This window comes from Sander lucioperca, chromosome 1 (assembly GCF_008315115.2).
Source record: "Sander lucioperca isolate FBNREF2018 chromosome 1, SLUC_FBN_1.2, whole genome shotgun sequence".
In the NCBI taxonomy this organism is placed as follows: domain Eukaryota; kingdom Metazoa; phylum Chordata; class Actinopteri; order Perciformes; family Percidae; genus Sander; species Sander lucioperca.
In genome coordinates, this window is record NC_050173.1 from 42,681,466 (window position 1) to 42,705,904 (window position 24,439).

At 37.2% G+C, this 24,439-nt stretch overlaps 4 protein-coding genes across 9 annotated transcripts in view; 2 read left to right on the forward strand and 2 right to left on the reverse strand.

The window, feature by feature from the left end:
• Nucleotides 1–11,679, forward strand: part of adad1 (adenosine deaminase domain containing 1 (testis-specific)) — a 46,735-nt gene extending 35,056 nt beyond the window's left edge. For 2 of the 3 annotated variants that reach the window (XM_036004581.1, XM_031317202.2), the window contains exon 14: nt 11,472–11,679. In XM_036004581.1, the coding sequence (XP_035860474.1) occupies nt 11,472–11,526 (55 nt within the window). In that variant the 3' untranslated portion in view covers nt 11,527–11,679. Of the gene's footprint in view, nt 1–10,117; nt 10,149–11,471 lie in introns of all 3 variants that reach the window. The other variant, XM_031317205.2, reaches the window with a different exon arrangement.
• Nucleotides 1,689–5,008, reverse strand: il21 (interleukin 21). 2 transcript variants are annotated; one of them, XM_036004611.1, is made up of 7 exons: nt 4,839–5,008; nt 4,616–4,728; nt 4,486–4,527; nt 2,402–2,518; nt 2,217–2,249; nt 1,982–2,062; nt 1,689–1,774 (listed from the first exon to the last, which is right to left on the reverse strand). In XM_036004611.1, the coding sequence occupies exons 2-7, from the start codon at nt 4,640–4,642 to the stop codon at nt 1,748–1,750; spliced, it is 327 nt and encodes a 108-aa protein (XP_035860504.1). In that variant the 5' UTR covers nt 4,643–4,728; nt 4,839–5,008; the 3' UTR covers nt 1,689–1,747. The 2 variants fall into 2 exon arrangements, with proteins under 2 accessions (XP_035860504.1, XP_035860502.1); XM_036004609.1 differs by having other exon boundaries at nt 4,616–5,008.
• On the reverse strand, nt 5,230–19,119 carry cetn4 (centrin 4). 2 transcript variants are annotated; one of them, XR_004108013.2, is made up of 6 exons: nt 18,968–19,119; nt 18,535–18,690; nt 18,216–18,344; nt 16,735–16,872; nt 15,613–15,768; nt 5,230–5,242 (listed from the first exon to the last, which is right to left on the reverse strand). XR_004108013.2 is itself a non-coding variant. In XM_031317208.2 (5 exons), the coding sequence occupies exons 1-5, from the start codon at nt 18,968–18,970 to the stop codon at nt 15,679–15,681; spliced, it is 516 nt and encodes a 171-aa protein (XP_031173068.1). In that variant the 5' UTR covers nt 18,971–19,119; the 3' UTR covers nt 15,512–15,678. The 2 variants fall into 2 exon arrangements, 1 of the variants encoding a protein (XP_031173068.1); XM_031317208.2 differs by lacking the exon at nt 5,230–5,242 and having other exon boundaries at nt 15,512–15,768.
• A 57-nt stretch (nt 19,120–19,176) lies between these two features.
• On the forward strand, nt 19,177–22,285 carry bbs12 (Bardet-Biedl syndrome 12). Of its 2 annotated transcripts, none has more exons than XM_031317201.2 (2): nt 19,177–19,281; nt 20,159–22,285. In XM_031317201.2, the coding sequence occupies exon 2, from the start codon at nt 20,171–20,173 to the stop codon at nt 22,124–22,126; it is 1,956 nt and encodes a 651-aa protein (XP_031173061.1). In that variant the 5' UTR covers nt 19,177–19,281; nt 20,159–20,170; the 3' UTR covers nt 22,127–22,285. The 2 variants fall into 2 exon arrangements, with proteins under 2 accessions (XP_031173061.1, XP_031173060.1); XM_031317200.2 differs by having other exon boundaries at nt 19,180–19,391.
• The last annotated feature ends 2,154 nt before the right edge of the window (nt 22,286–24,439 follow it).

The following is a 24,439-nucleotide window of genomic DNA, read 5'->3' on the forward strand; positions in this document are numbered from 1 at the left end:
TGATGGTTAAGGTGAGTATAGACAGACAGATTTTATATGGATTTACCTTCTATTCAAAGTGCCCAAATACAATTTCTTCCCCTCGGGTGACACAAGCCTAATTTCATGTTTTATCAGAATCTGTTTTATTGCCAAGTAGGTTTTCACATACAATGAATTTGCTTTGGTGTTTTGGGGCATAGACAAGAAATAAAAATATAGACTAGAAAAAAAATACAATATAAATGGGGTACAAATACAGGGGTGGTGGAGGATGCGAGAGTCCTAACCCTAATCTTTCCTGCCCGCCTCTGGGTCCTATTACGGTAAATTATTATCCTTATTAGATAAAACAAGACCCAATGAGAATACAGGACATAGCACAACAATAGCAAAACAACACAGAACATGTTTTAATGAGTGTAAAACTAAAAGCTGGATTGGAACATTTTCTTCAGTTCCTTGCTGGCCTAATGTTGTCCACATGGCACTGGCTAAAACTTGGCTTCAACATGGGGCCCTCTGGTGGTGGTAAAAGGGCTTGGTCAGGCCTGTAAATTAATATTGGTATTGGTATAGTACTGCTTATATTGGGCCTAGAATTCTGTGGTTATGGAACTTTGATGACTTCACTTGTATGTTGTAAGATTTTACGTTGAAGTACCACTGCACAGCAGCAGCACCAATCAGTCGACGCTGCTTTCAAAATGCCAAACACTTAAAAAGGGAAGCAAGTTCACTGGAAAAATCAATGAAGACAATGTAATGAATACATTGTAATAGGAAGTCAAGAAACGAAAGTACATCCTGAAAAAGGGATCAAAACATTTTGAACCATGCTTTACATTATTAGGGCTATATGTGTATAACAGACACCATTTCTGTCCCTCCTCCTCACCAGTATAGTTAAATCAGCAATGGTACTATTTCCATGATACTTTTACGACAACTATCATGACAGAATAAAACTATTAAACAACTGAAACGGTGTGACATTTTGTACACCAAGTCTATTTGCTTTAGTCCAACACATACAGTACCAGTCAAAGATTGTAGACACACCTTCTCATTCAAGTGAATTGGTAGTGTATCCAAACCTTTGATTGGTACTGTATCTTGTTGGCAAACCAAGAAAAATATGTTAACTTGAGCATAAATGTAAATTTGCTTTTTTGCTTTACTTATCAGCTGGAAGGTTGCATATTGCCACCTACTGCTGAAAATGCAGAACAGCATATCTTATAATTTAATTGAAGACAACAATTTGTATCCTGACAAATGACTGGAAAACAGTTCCCTTGTCCCACTACCTTTTACACAGAGTTGAACAAACTTGTGCAGTTGATGACAAGTTCAACTAATGATATCGTACAAATAAACCAAGCAAATCAAAAACCTCAGTGCGGTAATCTATTTAATATTTTCAAATGGTACAATCATTTTAATACAAATTCCTTTACTAAGGCAAGTCATACATAGTAGAAATGTCATTATATACTTCATATTCTTTGAGAACTACAACAGTTAAATTAATTTTCACTTTAAGTGAAAGGAGGGAAGAAAAAATACAAACTGCCGAGTCCACTGGGTGGCGGCAAAGCAGCTTTCTAAAAATACAATATTCATAGCTTGAGTGGGTTCACCACCACAATCTAAATAAATAATAAATAAGTTAAATATTTAGAGGGCTAAAACATGTTTAGCTTTTCTTCAGCGTAGTGTCTTCTCTACATTCAATCCTTGGTCACAAGAAGATCTTCACCTATTCTTAGATCGTGTACAGTCTTGTTATGGCCTAAAGAGGGAAACAATGATATTTAATTATTACATCAGTCATTATTTCATATATATTTACATCTTTACAACATGAATGACATGTGGTGCTACATATTTTCAGCCACTTTTCCTTATGCTACAGTAAAAAATGTTCGATTGTTTTACGTATGTTTTTGTGAAACGTGTGAGATAAAAAAAAAAAAAAAAAAAAGGAAAATGCCCTTACCTTTTGAATAAAAGACTCCAGTCTGTTGAAAAATGTTGTGGCATTTTCCTTGGGATGTGAGGTGCAGTCTTGGCAGGTGGACTAAAGGGAAACAGGCAAACACAAAAGAAATGAATTACTAAAGACAATCTACAGCGAGTGCAACGCACGCCACTCTCAGTTTTTACAGAACTCAAACATCAGTAACCAATAAATAGGAAAATAAGAAAATAATATATTGATAACTTGGTCTTACCTGAACACTTCCTGCATTGCAAAGACCTCTCACCTGAAATGGATCAAATACATTTGTTAATTTCTTTTTTCTTTTCTGCAAACTTGACATTGACACTCATATATATATATATATATATATATATATATATATATATATATATAATTTATTTAATTAATGCTTCCCACCCCCACCCATTTACTTACAGTGATATGACTCCTCAGGCTCTTCAAAAGTTTAGTTTTTGGTTTGTTTTCTGTAACGTTGTATTGCACATTCAAACTAGCGCTTAAGCATTGTAAGGCTGACAGACAGCAGACGTCCTGTAATATAAGGAAAAAGAAAACAATGTGAATAAAACATTAAAAAACCCCAACATTCTTAATTCACGTCAGTGTTCAATTTATTTCAATGGTAGTGTTACTTAATTCAAATCAATGCCAAATTAGTTGCTGTTATGTTTGTTAAATTGGGTTGGGCAAGTTCTTTTACATAAAACTGGAAAATGACACCAGATTAACTATTAAAAAGAGAGTAAAGTTTTAAAAGTTATATTTTGTCAGGCATAGATCGAGTTCACCAACAACCTGTTAGATTTGTTAGTTTTTAGACAGTGAATTTTATAATTTTACAATTCTACACGTATCGATTTAAAGGAAAAAAATCCTCCCATCACAGCCATTAACACATTTAGAAGAAAGCTGTTGTTTCTGGTTTCATGTCATGACTTCATCATTGCAGTTGACTTTCCAATCAGATACATGCATAACACTTTTACTTCAACTGAAACTTAAACTATCTCAACCCAATAAAGTTTCCACTATTTTAAAGATTAAGTTTCTGTTCCCAAACTGTTTTTGAATTGTTTCCCTCCAGAAAGCTTAATGAAAGTGTTGACAATCTGACACGTTTTTTCCAAGTGAAACTGTTTGTTTTCTGCTTAGATGCACGTACTGCAATGCGTGACGCTCATAAACCCGACTAGCTTGATTCTAATCATAGTTTGTGATTACAGTGTGTCTGCTTGGAGAGGTTAGAGTATTTCTTCAGAATAAGAACTGAACGAGAAACAATAAGAACTACTTGATAAATACTTCCTTAGTCATATTCTCTATGATTGGGATTTTGGATTTTACAGTCACAAAATGTGGTGTGATTTCTGTTCTGTAGTGTAGTGATATTTATTCTGAATAGTAAGCATTGCTATGCAAATTAGTGGCTTTATAGCCACTCAGGAATCCTTATCATTTGTGGTTTAAGATATGCCATCATTTGCTAGTTTTTAATTTCAGTCAAATGATTTCTAGCAAGCTAGAGTTGGTTTTGAGTTGGTGAGGAAGTGTCATGGTTTTGTCTGCTTGATTACTCATCACATTTCACTTGAGAGTGCAACGGAAGCTGTGAGAAAATACACTGAGCTGGCTTTCGACTTGACTCACTCAGGAGCCTGACAAGAAAGAGGGTTGATCTGAATTTACAAGTAATGTAGTTGATCTTAATGGGTATTTATTTGAAGTCAAGTGCACATAATTAAATTATTAAGTTGGATTATTTTTGCCACAAGAGCTTAGTTTAATATTGCAAAATGTAGGGTTTGTTTTCTATAAGGTTAAAGTATACTGAAAATGCATGTCCTGTAAGGCACTTAAGCTAAATACCATTGTTGTCGTAATGAAAAAACGTTTCTGTGTGATTATATTTTAAATGAATCGGATGGACTGCAGGTTTTTCCACTGGTACCAGTACTTATTTTTCAAAAAAACTAAATGTATGGTGGCAAGTTTTGAGGATGTGAGTTTTATAACACTCTAACTCAAATATTTAAACCTTAAAACGTTACGTTGGTACTGTTAATATATAATATTGTAGATTTCATGTTTTCTCTATTAAATACTAAAATTATTTCATTTAAAAAGATATGCTCACATTTCAATTTACTCGTAGTTTAGCTTTGCACTGCTTATGAAGGTTGTCTGGAATTAATTTCATTAGAAGTAAGTTTTTCCCCGAGATAACTAGCAGGAAATGTAAAAACAAAATCAAAATGTCAAGTTGTAGGCCTACAACGTAAGCCTTTAATTTTAGGTATTACAACTGATTATATATGCTAATTACCCAACACTTTTGTGATTTCACACATCATTTGATCTACTCCTACAGTAGCCGGCACATGACAATTAGTAACTAAGTAAGTGGGAGAATAACAACAATGAGTAAGCAACCACAAATATTAAGTGTGGCGGTGACCATACTGTCAATATTATTTTGAATACAAGTTAGTTTGGCTTACCTCAATGTCCACTGTTGGAGTATTCAGCATCTGGTCATTGTTCTGGCAAACCAAGAACATTTTACTTAGTAATGTGAACTGCGACCGTACATGGGCAAAGTTGTGAAAAAGTAAATGTAGATGAACCTACCTGCATGTTTCCTCTCAGAGCTTCCATTTGTCTCAGGACTTCTTCTAATTTTCTAATCTGCAATGGTACGTCAGGCGTATTTGTCGACGTGCTGGCCAAAGAACCGCAGCAGACTGCAAAAAGGCAAAAAACAACCAACTTCATATTCTCAGTGTGAGCACCAGATCACCAAAAGAGGCTTTTCGAAAGATTTACTGGAAATGCAGACAGTTGTGTCGCTTACCTTTTTATACATATCCCTGAGGACCTTGGAAAACCACTTGCAGAGAATTGGAAAAGCTGCAGAAACTGTTGTGTGTGAGTAATGACATTTTCTTTTCCACTGGCAGTCACCACAACGTGATTCGAGAGTGGCGTCAAGCCGCGCCTGCGTGGGGCCTATAGATGCAAGTGTGTGAATGTAAAGCTGTTTGATTGCACCCGACAGGAAACTACAGGAGACGGCACTTCCCATTTTCATTTTGAATCAGTGGAGCCGCAGCTGTACCGTGTCATAGGTAGTGTTCGTAGTTGTGGTATTGACAACCTGAATGTATGTACTGCATCATGGTCACCTACAGAAACACAACAGGAAACCCTTTTTAAGTATTAATGTTGAACCACAAGAAGAAGTGAGGAGATGGTATACTTTCTCAGTGGAGGAGCTAGTCCACTGCTCCACAAGTAGAGAAACTTTGGCCATATTTAGGTACATTACCTAATGTCTTTTTAAATGGGCTTTTAGGATGACACTTCCGTTCTTTCATCTCACTGTTCCTCATCAACCAGAACAGGTATTTTATTTTCTGTCCATATGCAAAGATAAGGAGAAGTGTTTTGTCAAATCTAATGCAAGCCTGTTTTAGGTGATACTCTGGACAGTGAGGACAGTGCTGTCCTCATGTTTGAAACAAATTTCACAATAAAAGTCTAATCCTTTCAAACAGAACAACCAGATACAAGGAAACGCATGAAACCACGATACAGTGTATAATTCGTGATGAATGTATCAGTAATGGTGTGTAGGGTGATGATTTATTTCTCCGGGTTAGTAGGTTTTTGATGAATACGTTAATCTGCAACACATTTATCAAGCTCCACAAGTAACTGATGCACACATTGTAGATTCTTAGTGTATTAGTACCATGTGTTTAAAAAACAATTGCACAAACTTTCAGCGGTACCAGAGCAGTCAGAGCAAGACATGTTTTTGATGTTGAAATAATCCGTGAAAATAACTTGTTATCCCCTCTGGTGATCTCGTTGCGGTATATGGTAATGTCACTGTACAAACATTAAGGGCAACGCACACTGAAGACGAATAATGCCGGCAAACATTTGGACCCATTTTTTTCCATGTAAGCCCACAGTCTGGCAGTGTCTTAACACAAGTCAATGTGTCAAATATTTAAACCTTAAAACGTTACGTTGGTACTGTTAGTATATAATATTGTAGATTTCATGTTTTCTCTATTAAATACTAAAATTATTTCATTTAAAAAGATATGCTCACATTTCAATTTACTCGTAGTTTAGCTTTGCACTGCTTATGAAGGTTGTCTGGAATTAATTTCATTAGAAGTAAGTTTTTCCCCGAGATAACTAGCAAACATTAAGGGCAACGCACACTGAAGACGAATAATGCCGGCAAACATTTGGACCCATTTTTTTCCATGTAAGCCCACAGTCTGGCAGTGTCTTAACACAAGTCAATGTGTCAAATATTTGACACTCCACTGATACTCCACTGTCCGGTTTCCCAGCATCAACACAAGTCAACTCACCTTAAACGCAGCAATTTTGTCATATTTTCTCCCAAAATTAGCACATCCTGGCTACTGTACCTTGGCTACTTGTGTTGTGCGTTTGACTTGTCCAGTGTGTGCTATGGGTGGCAGTTGACCTCGTGAAATGTCGGATGTGACGTGACTGGTGTGGGCTGCACATTTAGTCTACCACAGTGACAAAAAAACAGCAGTCTATTTTTAATTTGTATCTTTAATGCCTTGTACAATTTGTGTAAGAGTAATTTGTGTGAGTACAGCTTTGCCTCTGAATGTGCGTTGTTTTTTGCAACTGGCATATAGAATCATATCCTTTTTTTCCCGGTGTTGTCATGGCCCACCCCACAACCAGTCTTCTTATCCAGTAATAGCTGAACACTTGGAGTTACAGTTGGCAGTGCATTCCAGCTGAAGATGTGCACATACTGCAGTGTGAATAGGTACTTCGAACTTGGAAAAACAGAAACATTCCTTGGATAAAAATATTGTTTAATTTCAGAGTCTGTTTTCATAGACCATTTCCACGCACAGACACACACACCTTTCATACATGTCCCCCAAGGTTTTCAGAAGAGCAGGAATAGGTCATTGTAATGATTAAAACTCCTCTCTGTTTTTTCAGGTCACAGAAAATGGCAACATTTGTATGGAAATATCACTGAATATTTCTTCAGTCATCTCCCATATGCATTAGTATTACACATGTTGGAAATTCAGGAGGCATCGTATGTTAGTCAGTGTACGGAACTAGCTCACACACCATTCAGTCTGTCAGCCCCGTCAGTGTTTGCGTACACGTTCACTCTTAATCTTTACATCAGTCTTTGGGGAGGAAGTGAGAGTGAGACTGAAAGAGAAAACCCCTCTTGTCTGTTCTCTGTCTTTGTCAGCGTAGGGGAAAAGGTGGGTGGGGGCTTCGACTGGTCTGAGAGGTGCATCACCCTCAGCCTCCTGCCTTATCAGGAGTCCCTTCTCTGATGCATTACGGAAGGGAAAATGTGTCCTCAGGTAGATTTAAAAATCTGAAGAATTTTCCTCCTCTGGCTGCCATCAGGGAACCTGTCCTAACGTGTGTGTGTGTGTGTGTGTGTGTGTGTGTGTGTGTGTGTGTGTGTGTGTCTTACTAAGCATATTTGTGAAAATGAACACTATGCGTTTAAAACTGAAAATCCACACAAAGTTAAAAACGTAACCTTTTGCATCACAAAACGTGGAGGGGATGTTTTTCTATATGACTTTTATAGAAAGGGTGAGTTGTAATAAATGTCTTTATTAATGGTTAAACTATAATTTACAAATGCTTTTTAGAACTGTTATAAGCCATTAACAAGAACCATTTTGGGGTGGCCAGGTAGTGAAAAATACCTGATCTTATCAGGAAGACCCCATCTATTGACAAATTGACCTTTTGAAAACAGACTTGCAGAGCATCTGGACCAAAACAACTTTAACATTTACAGCTTTCTGATTAGTTGAGCTCTAAAGACAAAAACATTAACATGCTGGAGGTGAAAGAAACTAGCCAAAGAGATATTTCACAGACCAAACTAATAAAGCCATGAGTTACAACCGACAAACCCTTCAGAAAATGTTGGCTTTAGAGCTGCCAAGATTAATCAGTTAGTTGTCAACTATTAAATTAATCGCCAACTATTTCAGTAATCGATTATTTGGTTTGAGTATTTTAATGAAAAAAGTAAAAATTCTCTGCTTCCAGCTTATTAAATGTGAATGTTTTCTTATTTCTTTACTCCTCTGTGACAGTAAACTGAATATCTTTGAGTTGTGGAAAAAACAAGACATTTGAGGACGTCATCTTGGGCTTTGGGAAACACTGGTTGACATTTTTCACAATTTTCTGACATTTTATAGACCAAAGAAGTAATCGATAAGCGAGAAAAATAATCGACAGATTAATCGACAATGAAAATAATAGTTAGTTGCAGCCCTAGTAGGCAGATTGGAACCAGTTTTTGTCTTTCGCAATCATGACCAAAGTCGTGTCTGTCCTTCAGTTCTTGTACTTAGCCAAATATAGCTGTTAATCTTTCCTTAGTGGTCCTCTAATGGTGGAGAAACGTAATCGTCACATACACCTCATCTGCATCTGAGAGCTCAAGCTTTTTCCATGAAATTGTGAAACATTGCTGTACTGAGGCATGTTTTTGGTGATGACGCTCGTTCAGGAGTGAAGACATGTCACACAGTGAGAGTAGGTCTTTGTGGTCCACCAGAGTGTTAAACACAGTGCAGAAAGTGTGACTTGAAGTGAGGCTGCAGACCAGATATGACAGACAGAGGCCAACATGTTGGAGAGTAAAGAATGTTTTTGTCTGAAGTTACAACACAGCGAACAAGCCTTTCAAAATCGGAGAATTGGTAACATACACACTAGTTCACTTTTTTTTTTTATTAGGACTTTTCACTTACAAATCTGAGCATACAATATTCGGTTACACTTTACTTGAAGGTATCTACATAAGAGTGACACTGTCATGAAGGTGTCATAAACATTATAAACAAGTTAGATTAGAGTTAGGGTTGGGGTTCATGTGTCATGACTGTGTCATGTGTTCATGACAGTGTCATGACACTCTTATCTAGATACCTTCAAGTAAAGTGTTATCCAATATTCTTTTTCAATCGGCGAAATAAACAACTTTGGTTTGTTTGATGTATAGTGATACATAGAGTGATATAGATTCTGTAATGTTCCTGTAGCCAAATCATTATCATCATCATTAAGTGTTTTCGTGTGTGTGTGTGTGTGTGTGTGTGTGTGTGTGTGTGTGTGTGTGTGTGTGTGTATGTTTACCTTCAGATTTCTATGGCCTCCTTTGTTAAAGAAGAATGTTTGTTTGTATTTATAAAAAAAAATGTTTTTCGGACTATGACTGAAATAATAAAGTTCTTGTTTTTACTACGACTGATAAAAGCTTGAATTTACAAAAGGGATTTAATAATAATACATTCCAAAAAAAGTCGGGTAACATTGCTGCCACTAATTGAGAAATAAAATGTAATTCCAGGTTTTATAGACATTTCTGTAGTTAGGATTAGGAACAGATCATCATCATATCAATGATAAATGATGTGGACTTACTATAAACATTTTACTAAAAGGTCATTATTGGAGTGAGTTATCTAATACTGTAACACTTAGTTTGTTATTAATCAGAACACCTGGACAGGGCCAGACCTAAATTTACTTTAGTGTTACAGTATGTATTTCTGTACTGTACAGTATTTCACTATTACGTATCTTCTGCTATCAGTGCAGATGTTGTTTTTGTTTTGACTCAAAGTTGTCACTTGGTCATACTGTGATGATGTAATGTTTGTTTTGTTATGGTGTGTTTACCATGCCATTGGATCGTTTAAGCCAAATAAAATGTATGTCGAAAAAATGACAAGTGCACTGTTGCTGTGTAATTTGCCCCTGTGTGTGTGTGTGTGTGTGTGTGTGTGTGTGTGTGTGTGTGAGAGAGAGAGAGACTGAAAAGAAATGGTTACACTACTTGAAGGTATCTACATAAGAGTGACATGACACTGTCATGAACGTGTCATAAACATTATAAACAAGTGTCATTCGGTTTTTGTCATGACAAGTTAGGGTTAGGGTTCATGTGTCATGACAGTGTCATGTGTTCATGACATGTCATGTCACTCTTATGTAGATACCTTCAAGTAAAGTGTTACCAAAGAAATATTAGTCATCTTTCTATTCTTTTTCTTACAGTTGAGACTCCAGTGAAAGCCAACAACATGAGGTAAAAACTCATTAAGTAGTACAGCATATTTATTTAAAACTATTATGCTATCAGGCAGATTAATTCAGCCTCCCGTCTTAATTATTTAGTTTACGTCCTACTCCCACTTGCAGTAGTATAATTTCCGACCCTGCGGTATCCTCTTCGTGAACAGTTTGCATTTCCGAGGTGAGTGGGTGCAAGGTTGAAAGTTTGCATGCAACTTGTACACATAATGGCATATTTTTTAAAATATTGTTTATTTGTTTAAAAACATCTATACATAAATGTGAAATTGTACATGCATTTATAGAGCTGAAACAAACAAGGTGATTTTCAGTGATTGAGAAAAGCGAGCGTGCTTGATATTACCGTAAGTGTACAGGAAGAGTACAGAGAGGACGTGGGTGGGGGATCGCCTCTTTTTGTTCTCTTCACCAGCGTCGCAGCAGGGATGACACAGCTTGTTTATGATTGATGCATTTTTCACTGTCATCATTATTGGATTCAAAGATCTTTCTAGTATGTTTAAAATCAAAATGTGGAATTCAGCTCAAGTTGACATTGTAATTGGGCAAATGATTTACCATAATCCAATTTAAATTAATTTAACAGAATAACAATGGGGACCGTTAGAAGAGTGATCCTGTGGGATGGAAATTTATCACCAGCCAAATGCTGGTGAAATGTGCCTTCGTCTGGTGCAGTACTGAACAAAGTTCGATGTTTTCAGTTTTCAACTGTTGCTTTGAGGTTATTTTGTATAAAATAAATTCTATAGCAAAAAAGTGGGGGTCATGGGATATTTTGATTCCAACAAGCATCACTGTCAGTGGGCAAATTGTTTTTCCCCTGCCATTGTTATTACCTAATTTTCTTTCCATTTTTAGTCAATCAGTCACCACAACACACACCAAAGCACTGATGAACTTTTATGTACTGTGCTGTTTTGCAGCGTGTTTGCCGGTAGTTGTTTTTTGTCTACCTGCCCAGGTAACAACAGATGTTAATTAGCTGCTAGCTAACTCTGGTGCAATTACTTTTAATTGTGCTATGTCTCTGCAAATAAAATACAAATAAAATAGGCTCAATCCTCAGTCCTGAATTGATGGCCATTATTTTTCATCCTTTTTTTTTTTTTTTTTTTTCCATCAAAGTTATCTTGATAAAACTTAACAGAAAAATAATGTCAATGTTTAATTTCTCTTCTGAAAGTGTGATCACACCTGAAGGTTCACTTCGTTAAACTGGTTCATTAGATCTGAATGACATGTAAAAAGTACCTTGAACTCCCATTCAGCTGTTTTTCTGGAAGTTATGTTAACCTGCCACACTTTATTTTAGATTGTTGCAGATGGAATCTGATTCCAGTCCCTGCACATTCAACAAAGCAAGATGAACTTGTCTGCATCCTTTGCTGCAATGAGTTAAGAACACAAATAAAACAACATGAGGGCCGCCTGCAATCAGATGTCAAAGTCCTTCTTTCTAAACATTGTGCTGAAACTTTTTTTTTTCTTTCTTCATTTCATATTAAAATTAATTTCCTCTCTTTTATTTCGTTCATCCGCTTGTTCCACAGACAGTAAGACATCTTAAGATAAAACTTTGGCCTGCGGTAAACAGTGATATAACTGCAGCCGAAGTTGCTGACTGATTTCAGTCCTGTTGAACCGCACTGTTATTTACTTGGAAAAGGACTGAGACACAGTCATTTAAATCGTCTCACCTGCCCATATGAACTAAATCAAAGATGGAATCTGTGATACTGGAAAGATTGTTGATATTCAAACTCAACACCCAAACTTTGCCACTTTTGTTTGTTTCCCATTTACAGAGACAGAGCTGTAATCAGAAAACCAAGCCTAGTTGAGACAAAAAAACACAGAGCTGCTCGACTTCATTTGCAGAGAATATTTTGGAGACATGAGTCAATGAGACTTGAGACAATTTGAGCTTTCATATTCAAATGTAATACAGCAAGTCTTCTTTTCATTAGCTAAGAGGCATCTCCCAAATTAACTCCACAACATTGTAGAAATAGCTGGACAGTAGTCCTGCTGAGCTGAGTGTCTACTACAGTACCTAAAAAATAATGCATAAAAACTGTCTAACATGGTTGTTGAAAAATTTGAAGACTAAAAGCTTTTAGAGTGGATGTTTCTCCCACACACACACACACACAAACGCATAATCATTTGTAGTACCAAAACCTAAGAACCATGTTCTTTAAAATTCTCAAATGCTTCTTGTCAACCAACATCTTTCCATAGCCATGCACACCTCATTTACTCAAATGGTTAAGAGGGTGGAAACAGATCTCCCCAAACAGGTCAAGCATTTAAATGTAAACACGTAAATGAGTCAGGTGTGCAACAGTAATTTATGAAGAGGAGGACAAGGATTAGAAAAGGCATGTAGCCACAACTCAGCATCACATACACACACAGTATCTTTAAAGTCATTATGGCTTTTATGTACAAGCTTACCAAGGTTTAAGTTTTCTCTACATTGTGTTCAAATATAGCCATAAAAAGGAGATGCAAATAAACCCAGCCTTCCTCATCATACTGTAAAAGATTAAGAGATAGAACATTGCTAAAATGTTAACATTCAGACAGTATTTGTGGACGTCTACTAATCTGGATATAATGTATACAAACTATTTCACAAACACAAAAAAGCAAACATACCACTGATGCAGTCACTCTTTGCTTCTTCTAGGCACAATGACGGTTTTTAGTTTGTCTTCAACTTGTCTTACTCAAAGGGGGCTTGTAAAATTAGTTGCCTACATAATGGTGACACATTTATGGTTGACCTTTAAGAATTAATAATGAAAATCACCTTTTACCAGCAACGACCAGACTTGTTTTGGAAATTGATCATTTTGTGGGAAGACAAAAAAAGCAGCGGAGCAGTGGGAGTATTTAACAGAGTGTGATGTGAATGCTGTTAAACCACAACAGTAGGGGAATAACAGCCAGCTGAGGGGCTGTGAAGATATTAAAGGCCATGAAACTGCCACTGTATAAAAACATCAAACTCCAATTGGAACGTTTTGTTCTGAAATCAAACATTGACTGTGTGAACAACACCTACTCTTGCGAAATGACTGCTCTGTGCAGCTAAAGCTTTTTTTTAATGTTAAGAGTCTTTGGAAATAGTCAATCTTCTCAAACCTAAAATTTTTGATTTTTGAATAAAGGCTCTCGTCTATGGTGGATTTTGTGCTGCAAAGGCTGTTGAAACCCATGAAAACAAATGGATGGAAGCAGTGGTGGAAGAAGTGTTCAGATCCTTTACTCAAGTAAAAAAAAAGTACTAATACCACACTGTAAAAAGTCCTGCATTGAAAATGTTACTTAAGTAAAAGTATGTAAGTATCATCAGGAAAATGTACTTAAAGTATTGAAAGTAAAAGTAGCCATCTGAATGCAGAAAAATCCTCACATTTTAGAAACTGGAAACCGTCAAAACAGTTCTGTCAATCAGCTAAGTGATTAATCTGCTAATCATTTCTGCTTTACTTGTAGGCCGTTATATTGTTACGTAGTTTAATTTATAATAAAACATTGTATTTTATAAACTGCATGTGTTTTGTGTAAAAAAAAAAAAAAAAAACTTAGAAAAAAAGCTATAGTGCGTAGTTTCTGTCTCCCCCATGAGGAATTCTAAGTAATGACAACAAAACTGTCAGCGCGTCCACGATACAAGCCTTCTGTGATCGCGCACAGCCCCCACCCCTCCTCCACGCAGTTGCTAGTAGCCAAGGAGGACACGGAGGATTAAAAACACACGATGGACTCTTCGGAAAAGGTCTTCACTCGAGTTTCTTCGCACGAAAGTCGCCGGACGCCACAATCTTCTGAACATAGCCATACCGAGAAATACAGAGAGAGTTGTGTGGAACTGATAGTCTTAAATTAGCTTTGTAGCTCATTTGGCAATGACTTGAATGTAACGGACGTTCATTAATATCAAAAAGTTACGCTCTAAAGTCTTAATTGGTAAAGTAACTAGTAACTAAAGATGTCAGATTTTTGTAGTTGAGTAAAAAGTACAATATTCGTTTCCCCAGAAATAGAAGTAGAAAGTGGCATGAAAAGAGTAGTAAAGTACAAGTACCTCAAATTTGTGTTTAAGTACAGTACTTGAGTAAATGTATTTAGTTACATTCCACCACTGGAGGGAAGGCATTAACTTGAAAATAACACGTATGTCCTAAAGAGCTTTCTTTCTGACAGCGAGTTATGAACCTGAGGAGCTTTTAAACTTCCATAATATCAGGACATAATTCATTAAGGTGCTAATTTGTAATTGTCTGTGTCCAGTCAAAGCGAGTTTCAGCATGTTTTTTTGGCTGTCACCTGGTGTGTGGTGTACTTTGAACTCCAAGAAGGTGGATGGATTTGAGTCATAGGGGGGTAACATAAAATGAACCTTTGAAATAGTGGCCTTTTGATGGGCTCATCTATATCAATTTCAAGTTTCAGCTCGACATATGAACAAAATGAAAGAAATATACATAAATTCCATATTCGGGCACTTGTAATTTGGTTTAAAAAAAAGTGAAGATAATAGTTAGGAAATAAAACTATAAATGTATCTTAGGTTGAAGACTCCAGTCTCGCTTGACTTTAAGAGTCAAACATGTTCAAAAGGAAAACATCTTATTAAGTATCAGCAGCATCTGTGGAGGTTATTTTGCTAATCTACATCTTTGAATGTTCCGATAATTGTCTTTTATATCATCAAACATTTTATGTGCGGAATATATAAAAAAAAAAATGGATATCACATCTTGGGACAAAGCTTTTCATATTTTCCACCCGATGTTCCTCCGCCGTCTAAAACAGGTTATCAGAACTTTCACAATCAGTGGCAAGCATCCTCAAAATAATAGACAGCCGTCTGGCGGCTCGGAAAAACACGTCACTACAATATCCTGTTTATTTTAACAAGGTATGGTGTTTTGGTCAAAACCAGTCTTCCACTGTATATTATTGCAATTAATCAGCAGGATTATCTTTCCTATAACAAGATCAGAACATGTAGGTAACAGATGGTACTGTATCTTCGACAGATGATGACTTGGGTTCAGTAACTCAAAACATGAAGTGAGAGTGACTTGAAGTTACTCATCTCAAGTTCACGCTTGTCATTTCTGTCTACAGTAACATCATTCTGGTTAGTCGACATGGACTTAGTCATGTGACTTTCACTGTCTGTTCCCCGACATCAGACCATTATTGTCATGCAGAATGTACTGCAGCGTACACAGTGACAGAGACATTGTAAAGCACTGCATGTTTCTATGCAATTGAAATACAATACTGACACTGAGAAACTAAGGTATAAGTAAATGTAACAAAAGAGAGAAATGTGATGAAATATATTTATTTGTCTTGCATTGTAGAAAAATGTGTGCAAAGATACAGTATGTTAAAATAGTTATTCTCAAACTAAACAAATCTGTCCCAACAAAGGTTCTAAAAGAAACAAAGGTGAATCTTAAAAAGATTCCAGATCAAGACTGTAACATTCAGGTTCAGTAAAGATTGGTCTTCTTCATTATTCTCAAGAACTCCTGCTCGTTGATCTCACCATCACCATCTCGGTCTGCCTCATCGATCATTTCCTAAAAAGGATAAGAAACAAAGTCTTTATGTTCAGATTTTTAAAAAAAAAGTTACAAGTGCACTAAAAGCTATACTTGATATATCACGTGATAGACCGGAATAACTCAAACTCTGACAATGTGTCATACAGGGCACCTCAGTGCTCAAATTCCTCAGAAGTAACTAGCAAAAATGTCACTGCTATTTAATATCACATGCAAGAACATAACAGCATAACAGGAACTAGGAGATGAGGGAGAAGAGAAACGAGTATCTGTCTTGTTTGTAGTAAGGTTGGGCATAATGTAAGGCCATTTAATAAACAGTTTACTATGAGTGCAAACATACTGCACCAAAGAGTGCATTTAACATGAAAGATACGTAGTGCACACATTGTGTGCAAATGGACAATATCTGAAACTAGCATAATGCTTAAACTGCTCTACAATCATCGCACATGAGAGCAGTTTGATGAAAACAAATCCTGTTTCCAGTGTGATTTTAAAACAATTTGTGGTGGCCAACCTTGAGGTTGTTCAGGGGAGAGAGGGGTACGGAGCTACTAACAGACAAAGTGTTAAAATCAAGAATTGCAAAGCAGACACTTTGAATAGAATGTCTCAAGCTGGTTATAGCTTACATTTATATAATAAACCTGAACTCTCTCTCTTTGAAAAAAAAATAACTGAAAAACAGCAATTAATTTACAAGCTAATAAATTGAAAGCACAAGTCAATCCACTAATGCAAATGCATCACCGTCACTTAAAAGAAACGCCTACTGCTCTTAATTGATAGAGGTTTATTGGACACCTGTTGCCAGATTGTGGCATTTCAAAACATACCTTTCGAAAAGCAAGCTTATAAATACAAAACCTATTTTTAGGTAGGGGTAAGTCTACGTGGATGGACCACCCTAAAAAATAAAATATGAATACACAGTAATGGTTCATGGGAAACATTGCATGTCAATAAATACTACAATACCTGTAATTCTTCATCGGTGAGGTTTTCACCTAGCTCCTTGGCAACTCTCTTGAGATTTTTGAATGTGATTTTTCCCGTGCCGTCATCATCAAACAGCCGAAAAGCCTTTAATATTTCTTCTTTGGAGTCCTTTTCATTCTATTAACAATGAAGAAGTGACAAACATAATGATGGATGCATTACAGCCAGAAATGTGAGGTTTTTTTTTTTTATAGATATTTACAAAGCAGACACTTTATCAATAGATATACCACATTAACAACCAATAGTGCCACCTCACATGTAGAAAGGGCCTCGTATATCCAAGAAATGCATTGGTGTATTTTATAAAGCCCTTAATTCCAATTCATATCTAACTTTGCAAACTACTAAGCCAGATGGGAGAGATACTTGGGCATCACTATTCAGTGTTTTCCCTAGGTTTGAGGTGCACGTATTTGGCAAATGTTACGCTTTGCAATAAAACTAAATATGCAATTTCACATCATTTTGGACCATTATTATGACCATATCAGTGTCTAAATCATTGTAAAAGCTAGGGCAGATAACAAATAAATAAAACTCACAAAGCTTAAAGACAAAACTTGCTAAAGAAATCCACTGGGGGCAAACTACAATCATTAGATCTGAGAAAAGTCGTTACTTTTGATGCTCACATTGATTTCACATTCTTTCGGCTTAGGTGGTGCCCAAAACATTGACTTACTTATACCTCACTTCGCGCCGGCTTTGTAATGCCTACTTAATCTGTATTTTAATCTGTATTTTATGTAGCCTATTGTATTCTGTATTTTTGCACTGTATTAAATGTAAAACTGTATGTTGTCTTGCACGCTTATGCTTTATTCTTGGCCAGGTCACCGTTGTAAATGAGAATCTGTTCTCAACGGCCTATCTGCTTAAATAAAATTAAAAATTAAATTAAAAGAAACGGCTTGGGTGCTGCGCCTAAGCCTAATAATGGTAGGGAAAACCCTCCTATTGGCGACCAAGACTGGCAGGAAGTGTGGGTCCATGCTATGGAAATATCTCTCTGTAATCAAACCAAATCTACTCAGTTTTGAATTGTACATTGCACACCTATAACAGCTGCTCTCAAAAACAAAATGGATGCTAAGTGTTGAAACCATTATCCATGGTTGAGACTGGCAGTTACATTCACACAATGTAACTGCCAGTCTCTTGCTATTGGTCTTGTATTGTGGATACACTGTGTGTTAAATTTGGTGTTCCAATAGAGTAAGACCCTATGCTCCCTCCTACTTGGTCTCCAAACATTTCATTTCTTTGTAATTTAATTAGAGGGAATTTGTTTCTGGGATACTGTTGTTTTAAGAGCAACTGGCAACCAAAAGTGATGAGATGATGAACCCAGATTTGCAACTTAATGAATTGTTACATAGTCTTTTCAAGTTTAGAAATGACACATTTTGATTTCTAAGAAAGTTTCCCGGTTTTGTATAACAGCTGTATACACTCACCATTTTCAGTGTCATCATACTGAGAAAGTCACTGAAGTCAATTGTTCCAGAGCCTTCTTTATCAATGTCTGCAATCATCTTCTTGATCTCCTCTTTCTTAGGTTCAAACCCAAGCGCTCTCATGGCAACCTGTGGCACAGATAAACGTGGCATTGTTATCAGGGTATTTGTTCATCTGAACATACATACACTTGACATGACATCTGATCTATGAAACAGTAAACTGAGGAAACTAATAATAGTACTTTCCTTGTACTAAACCAAGACAACTAATAAAGAAGGAAGAGTAATGTTTTTTTGTACTAAACCAGAAACTAACCTTTAGCTCCTTCACATCTATTGTTCCAATTCCATCTGTGTCAAAGAGATCAAAAGCCTCTTTAATTTCTTGCTTTTGCTCCTCTGTCAGTTCGGTTTTGGGACCTGCCTTTTTCCTTTGGCTAGCCGAAGGAGCTGCTTTTCGGTAACTTGAAGCCTGCAAAAAAAGCAAACATTCAGACATAGTTGCTACTTTATACACTCAGTTGGCAAGTGCAGCAGAAAGACACACGGGTGATGTTTTTACATTTTAGTTAACCGTTACTAACGTTACTATCATGCTAGCTAACTTTAGCTTCCATGCTGCTCCATGAAACACGTTTTAAACAGCTTGAGCTAACTGCGTGCCAGCTTTTCACGGTAAATACCGAAACTTCCTTAAAAAAAACATAGCGTACGTTTCATACTACACATTTATATGTAGGTATAGCTACCATTTAGCTAAACGAGTGATTCAGCTGGGACCTCTTCTGTTTGATTATCGAATGTCAACAAAACATGCAGCAACGGTTTTTTTTTTCCCCTGTCAAATGACATTGGGGATAACCAATACAAATCATGAAATCCCCGTGACGCGGGCATATTAGCCAATTGCAAAAACGAATGGGCGGGTTTTAACTCTGTTCGCCAATGGTTGAGATCGTTTCTTGTCGCCCAGCAACCTGGAAGCAAGGCTCATGCGCAGTCCCTAATCGTTTGAGCCGGAGTAGCTTGGCTTTGGGAACAGAAAATACATTATTAAATTAAGGTAACATTATACTCTTTATGGATAGATGAAGTTTGTTTTGCAGAAGCATCATTTGGAGCCCCCTGTTTTCAGCTCACGTTTGTCTTGTTATGGACAGGCCACATTTAGAAGTAAAGTATTTGTTTTTCTTAAGATATTAGCTTGCTAGCTTAGCTTCCAAGCTGCTGCTGGTCTGGTAACGTTAGCTATTATAGCTAGGTTAATTGCAGGTCTGTTGAGCTGTGTGTATCGCTCAATGTCACTTGCGCATTTAGATGTTATGCTTTCTGTTGTATAGTGCTCATTTAATTATTGTTTTAGCTCTGTTTGCATCTATGTTGTTGACCAAACGTGTTCCCAGTGGTTGAATAAGTATGAACATCCTTTAGTTAAATTAAAGTGGCAGCAGGCTGCCACAATGCAAACTTAATTAGTAGTCCTGCATTCAGAATTTTACTAAGGTAAAGTACATCAACTTTAACCAGCTAAGTGTACTTAAAGTATCAAAAGTAATTCAGATAAGACTTTGTCATAGTGTTTTATACTGTATGTATATTATGTTGTACTAGTAATGGCTTTATGTGTAATCAGCTTTACAGGTGGCGGTGCAGTACTTTAATTAATATTGCGTCAATATATAACTGCACCAGCGAATCACATGTTCTATATGTAAGCTAAATATAGTCGAGTCCAACATTCCCCTCTGAAATGTAAGCAACTGTATAACGTACATAACAGTATACTAGTACAAGTGCCTTAAATTGGAACTTAAATTCAGTACTTTAGAAACCTTACTTTAACTGTCACATTAACGAGCAGTGGACAGTAAGATTTAACCCAAACCATGTTAACTGAGCAGTTTGACTAGAGAGTTTTTCTTTTCCTTTTTACAATTCAGGCACCTCAAGTAATGCTGGGAACTACAATTGCCGGTATAAACCGACGACAACATGTTGGACTGCAGAAGCTCTCGGCGCTGGCAGGAATCACATATTCTTCTCTGGGACCCAATAAAAAGTACAAGTTTATCCAAGATGAAACGAGTGGGGAGTCAGCTCTTGTGTGCTCGTGTTTTCGCATCTTCGAGAACCTGGAGCTGACCTGCGCGGTGGGTCAGCTGGTTTACGAGACTATTCAAGCCCACCAGAAGGTCTACCATACAGGGTCAGGATGCCTGCTGTTTCTCGCAGGAGCCTGGAGCCGTGCTGCTCTGGAGTGCCTTCAGACAGGAATTTCAGTAGCACACATCATCTCGGCTATGTCTGAAGGAATAGATATATGCTTGGATGTTTGCAGGAAATGCAGCGTCTCAACTGAGGGTCTTGATTTAGAGCAATCAGAGAGCTGCACTGAGACAACTCCAGGACTTCAACTGTCAAAGAAACTCACTGTGGAGGCTTCACAAGCCTCGAGCCACCTGCAAGGGACAAAAGAAGTTGGTCACAAGACTTTAAACGGAAGTGAACAAAGGAGAGTGAAGCTCAGCAGATATTTTTATGATGCCAAGTCTGAAAATGTCTCCACAGAACCGCAACCTAATAAGCCTAAGCTTCCTGACATTGCACACATTGCTGAGGGATTGAGTCACGGTTGTGTCGATGCGATGAATTTAGTAGTCGAAGCCAGCCGAATACAGTCAAAAAAGAATCCGCAAGACAATGGCTGTTCCACGTTTGATGTTTCCAAAGTGGTGACTTGTGTGCTACCTGGCTTACCAGAGGAGCAAACGTGTGTTTTACCAGGCTGCGTTGTTCTTGTATCTGCTGAACAGGCTTCAGTGGCACATCAGTTAAAAGAACAGCACTTGAAGGTTGCTCTAATTAATGGAGATTTATCAGATACCTATCGCCATCTTGGCTTCAAAAGGCCAACAGGTATACAGTGTGTGAGTGACCAGTCAGATTTTTTAAGTTCAAGCAACGAGGAAGAGTGGATGGAAAAGGTTATGAAACTTTTGTTGAACCTAGAAGTGAACATGATACTAGTTACTGGGCTTGTTAGTGAGAAAGTGATTCAACACTGTTGTAGACATCAAATACTTGTGGTGGAAAAAGTTAAGGCTTCCGTTTTAAGGGCATTCGCTAATGCAACTTCAGCTGTTCCAGTGACTTACGCCACACAGTTGAGTAAGCACTGTGTTGGCACTGGTGTGGATGTTGCAATATGGAGGGACCTCAGCAGCCATGAGAGTAAGCCATCAACAACCGTGAATATTTCCACTGTTAAGAACAGCAAATTGGTCACAGTGATCCTCACAAGCTGTGTACATGCAAAGCTGCAGGCCCTGGAGGACCAGTTTTGGGCATGTGCTTATCGTTTACACCACATGCTGAAAGACAAAGTCCTCCTGCCTGGTGCTGGAGTGACGGAAATGCTTTGTATTCATCACCTTCAAAAGCAAGCAGATCACAGTGTTAAGCATCACAGAGAGAGGAATGGGGACGCTGTTCAGCAAACCGAAGCAGGAACAGCAGTGAACCCTTACAGGCATGTAGTGTTGCACCTCATGGCAGATGGTTTAATAGATTACATATCCACTGTAATGGTTAACACTGGACAGTATTCAAAAGTCAGAGCCAGGACTGCAGTGAGCCAACAACTGCAGGACTATAACAAAAGTCTAGGCATTGCTGCAAGGTTCTCACCACTTTTTTTGGAAGGTGAACAAGAGGATAGTGGAGTTTCCTCATCCAAGAAATCCAGTGAAGCACCAGCAGTAAAAATCTATGATAATCTGAGTGTGAAGCAGGAAGCATGGAGGAAAGCCTTAGATCTGGTTCTCCTGGTCTTGCAGACTGATGCAGAGGTCATCACAGGCATTGACCAAAAAAGTGATGGAACACAAGACAATGTGATGCTGTTATGATCTAACCCTAACATCTTGGGGGATAAATTGACCGTACACAACTCTCTGAATGTTTTTTGTTGCCATATGGGGAAAAAGGTTAATTTAGACTGTTTAAAATATGTATTTTTTTAATGACTTGTACAAACTGAAAGTGGAATAAAGTGTTTTTATATTCTTTTTTTTCCTGTCATCAATAAATAGTCAAAGGACATCATTAAAAAAAATATTTTAGTGAATGCTACATATATGTTACCACCTGGGGGAGACAAATTATTATATTACACTTTAGTCTACAGTATCTGGCTCTCATTCAAGCTGATGCAGGTAAAAATGACAAAATAATTGGCCTAGATTCAGAATGGTGAGTCTAACAGATAGTTCTACTTCAAACAACATGTATGAACAGTAAAGTGCCAACTCTTCTTTTTTTTTTTTTTTCTTTAGAGTTTAAAGTGATATTTTTATATTCTGCCCTCCAGGCATTTGGAAAGCTGTGACAAATGAGCATCTTAAAAAAACAGACATGAAGTACAGTCAGTAGTAATTATATATTTCCATATTTTTATTTTATTCAATTTGTCGTCTTAGTTATATTTCTTGTCATGAAGGTGCTGTTGCATACTATTTTTCATAAGGAAATTCCCTAAAACTCTGTTTATCTGACTTAGACTTGGAGTAAGTCAGCTTTGCATGTACACAGCTTGTGAGGATCACTGTGACCAATTTGCTGTTCTTAACAGTGGAAATATTCACGGTTGTTGATGGCTTACTTACACTACTTGTACATGACCTCGAACACACCTTGTCTTTGTGCTCAGTTCGGCCAGTGAAAACAAATAGTGCATGTCCAAAACCACAATTACATTTCTCTCAGCGGGCATGGGTATAAGTTTGTTTTGTCAGTATGCTTTTTAGTCTTGGTACAGTACATTTCCTTAATGATATTTGCCTATGCTTCATTATGTGTACATCTTGGCTAACACTGTTCACATTGGCCACTGCTTCCCTACCAACTGTGGTTGTTTTATGACCTGCTCTGCCATAATGTAAATATTTGATGGAGAAGGTACGCCTCCAGACAGATAGAAAATGTTTTAGGTTAAGTCTTATTAGGCTGGGTCCTTTCATAAAGGTAATTACAACTTCTGGAGGTTATTTTAGTTGTTCAAAGGCGAGAAACTTTCGGTTGCCTAACATTTCCGCTCCCACATGATCACTGAAAGGTCACAAGGATATTACCAAGCCACCACGCTCTGACCCATGCACTTCTTATCATTGCAGCCTGAAAAAGTGTTATTCCGAAGAGAAATGTCTACTAATTGGAAAAAAATCTGATAATGATGGTTCACATGAAGGTAAAGCACACTCTTGGTTATCTCTAGACTTTTTCCTATTGTGCATATCGTATTTCGAAGGTGTCAGTTGAAACAACACATGATACCTTCCATTTCCTCTGAGATCACTGAGCGAAAGCGTCTTGTTGCATTCTAAAAATAGTTCAGTGAAATTAAAACGTTACAAAGGTTTTACGGTAGAGCCTTAACAACCTTGACTCACGCATCACTCAGCAGTGGTGTGGTCATATGAGGGTGGGGTATGACATAACATAACATAAACAACATTGAGGAGGAAATTGAAATGGCAAAGTGAGTGACACATTTGAGTTCAGGCTGAGTTCATGCTTTATTGTCTGCACCATGCTTCATCTGCAAAGAGAAAACCCTGGACTGATAGATGCACACATTTATAGATAACCTTAAACATGTAAAATATGGAGTTGGTTGAGATGATCCAATTTTATTTCATAATTGCTAGCTGACAGCATGGATTGTTAATTACATTTTGGGAAATGTCACTATATTTAAAAGAAAGACCCCCATTTTACACTAACAGGTAAGCAGTCGCCTCATTTTCCATACACTGTCCTAGATATTTGATCTTATACTGAGCTTCTGACTACAGCCTTGGACTTAACATACTGTACAAAATATTAAAAATAATCAGTAATATGTAAATGATATACGATATGATTGAAATGGGAGTAATAAAAATCTTTAATTATTAGCATATCCTTCAGAATTTTACTTTTATCAGGGTGAAAAGAACTCTTAAGGAGCATTTAGACCAAGAGAGACTGAAATCACAGAGGCCAAAAATACTGATTATAATTTTCAGGCATACTTGTGTTTAATGTGATGGGTTATTATCATCCAAACCCTACTTAAAAAGGCCTTGACAAACATTTAAATCAATAAGCTATTTTGTGTTACAATGCCCCTCTTAATAAGAATAATTCTTGCATTTGTACTGTACAGGTGTAAATGGGACTCA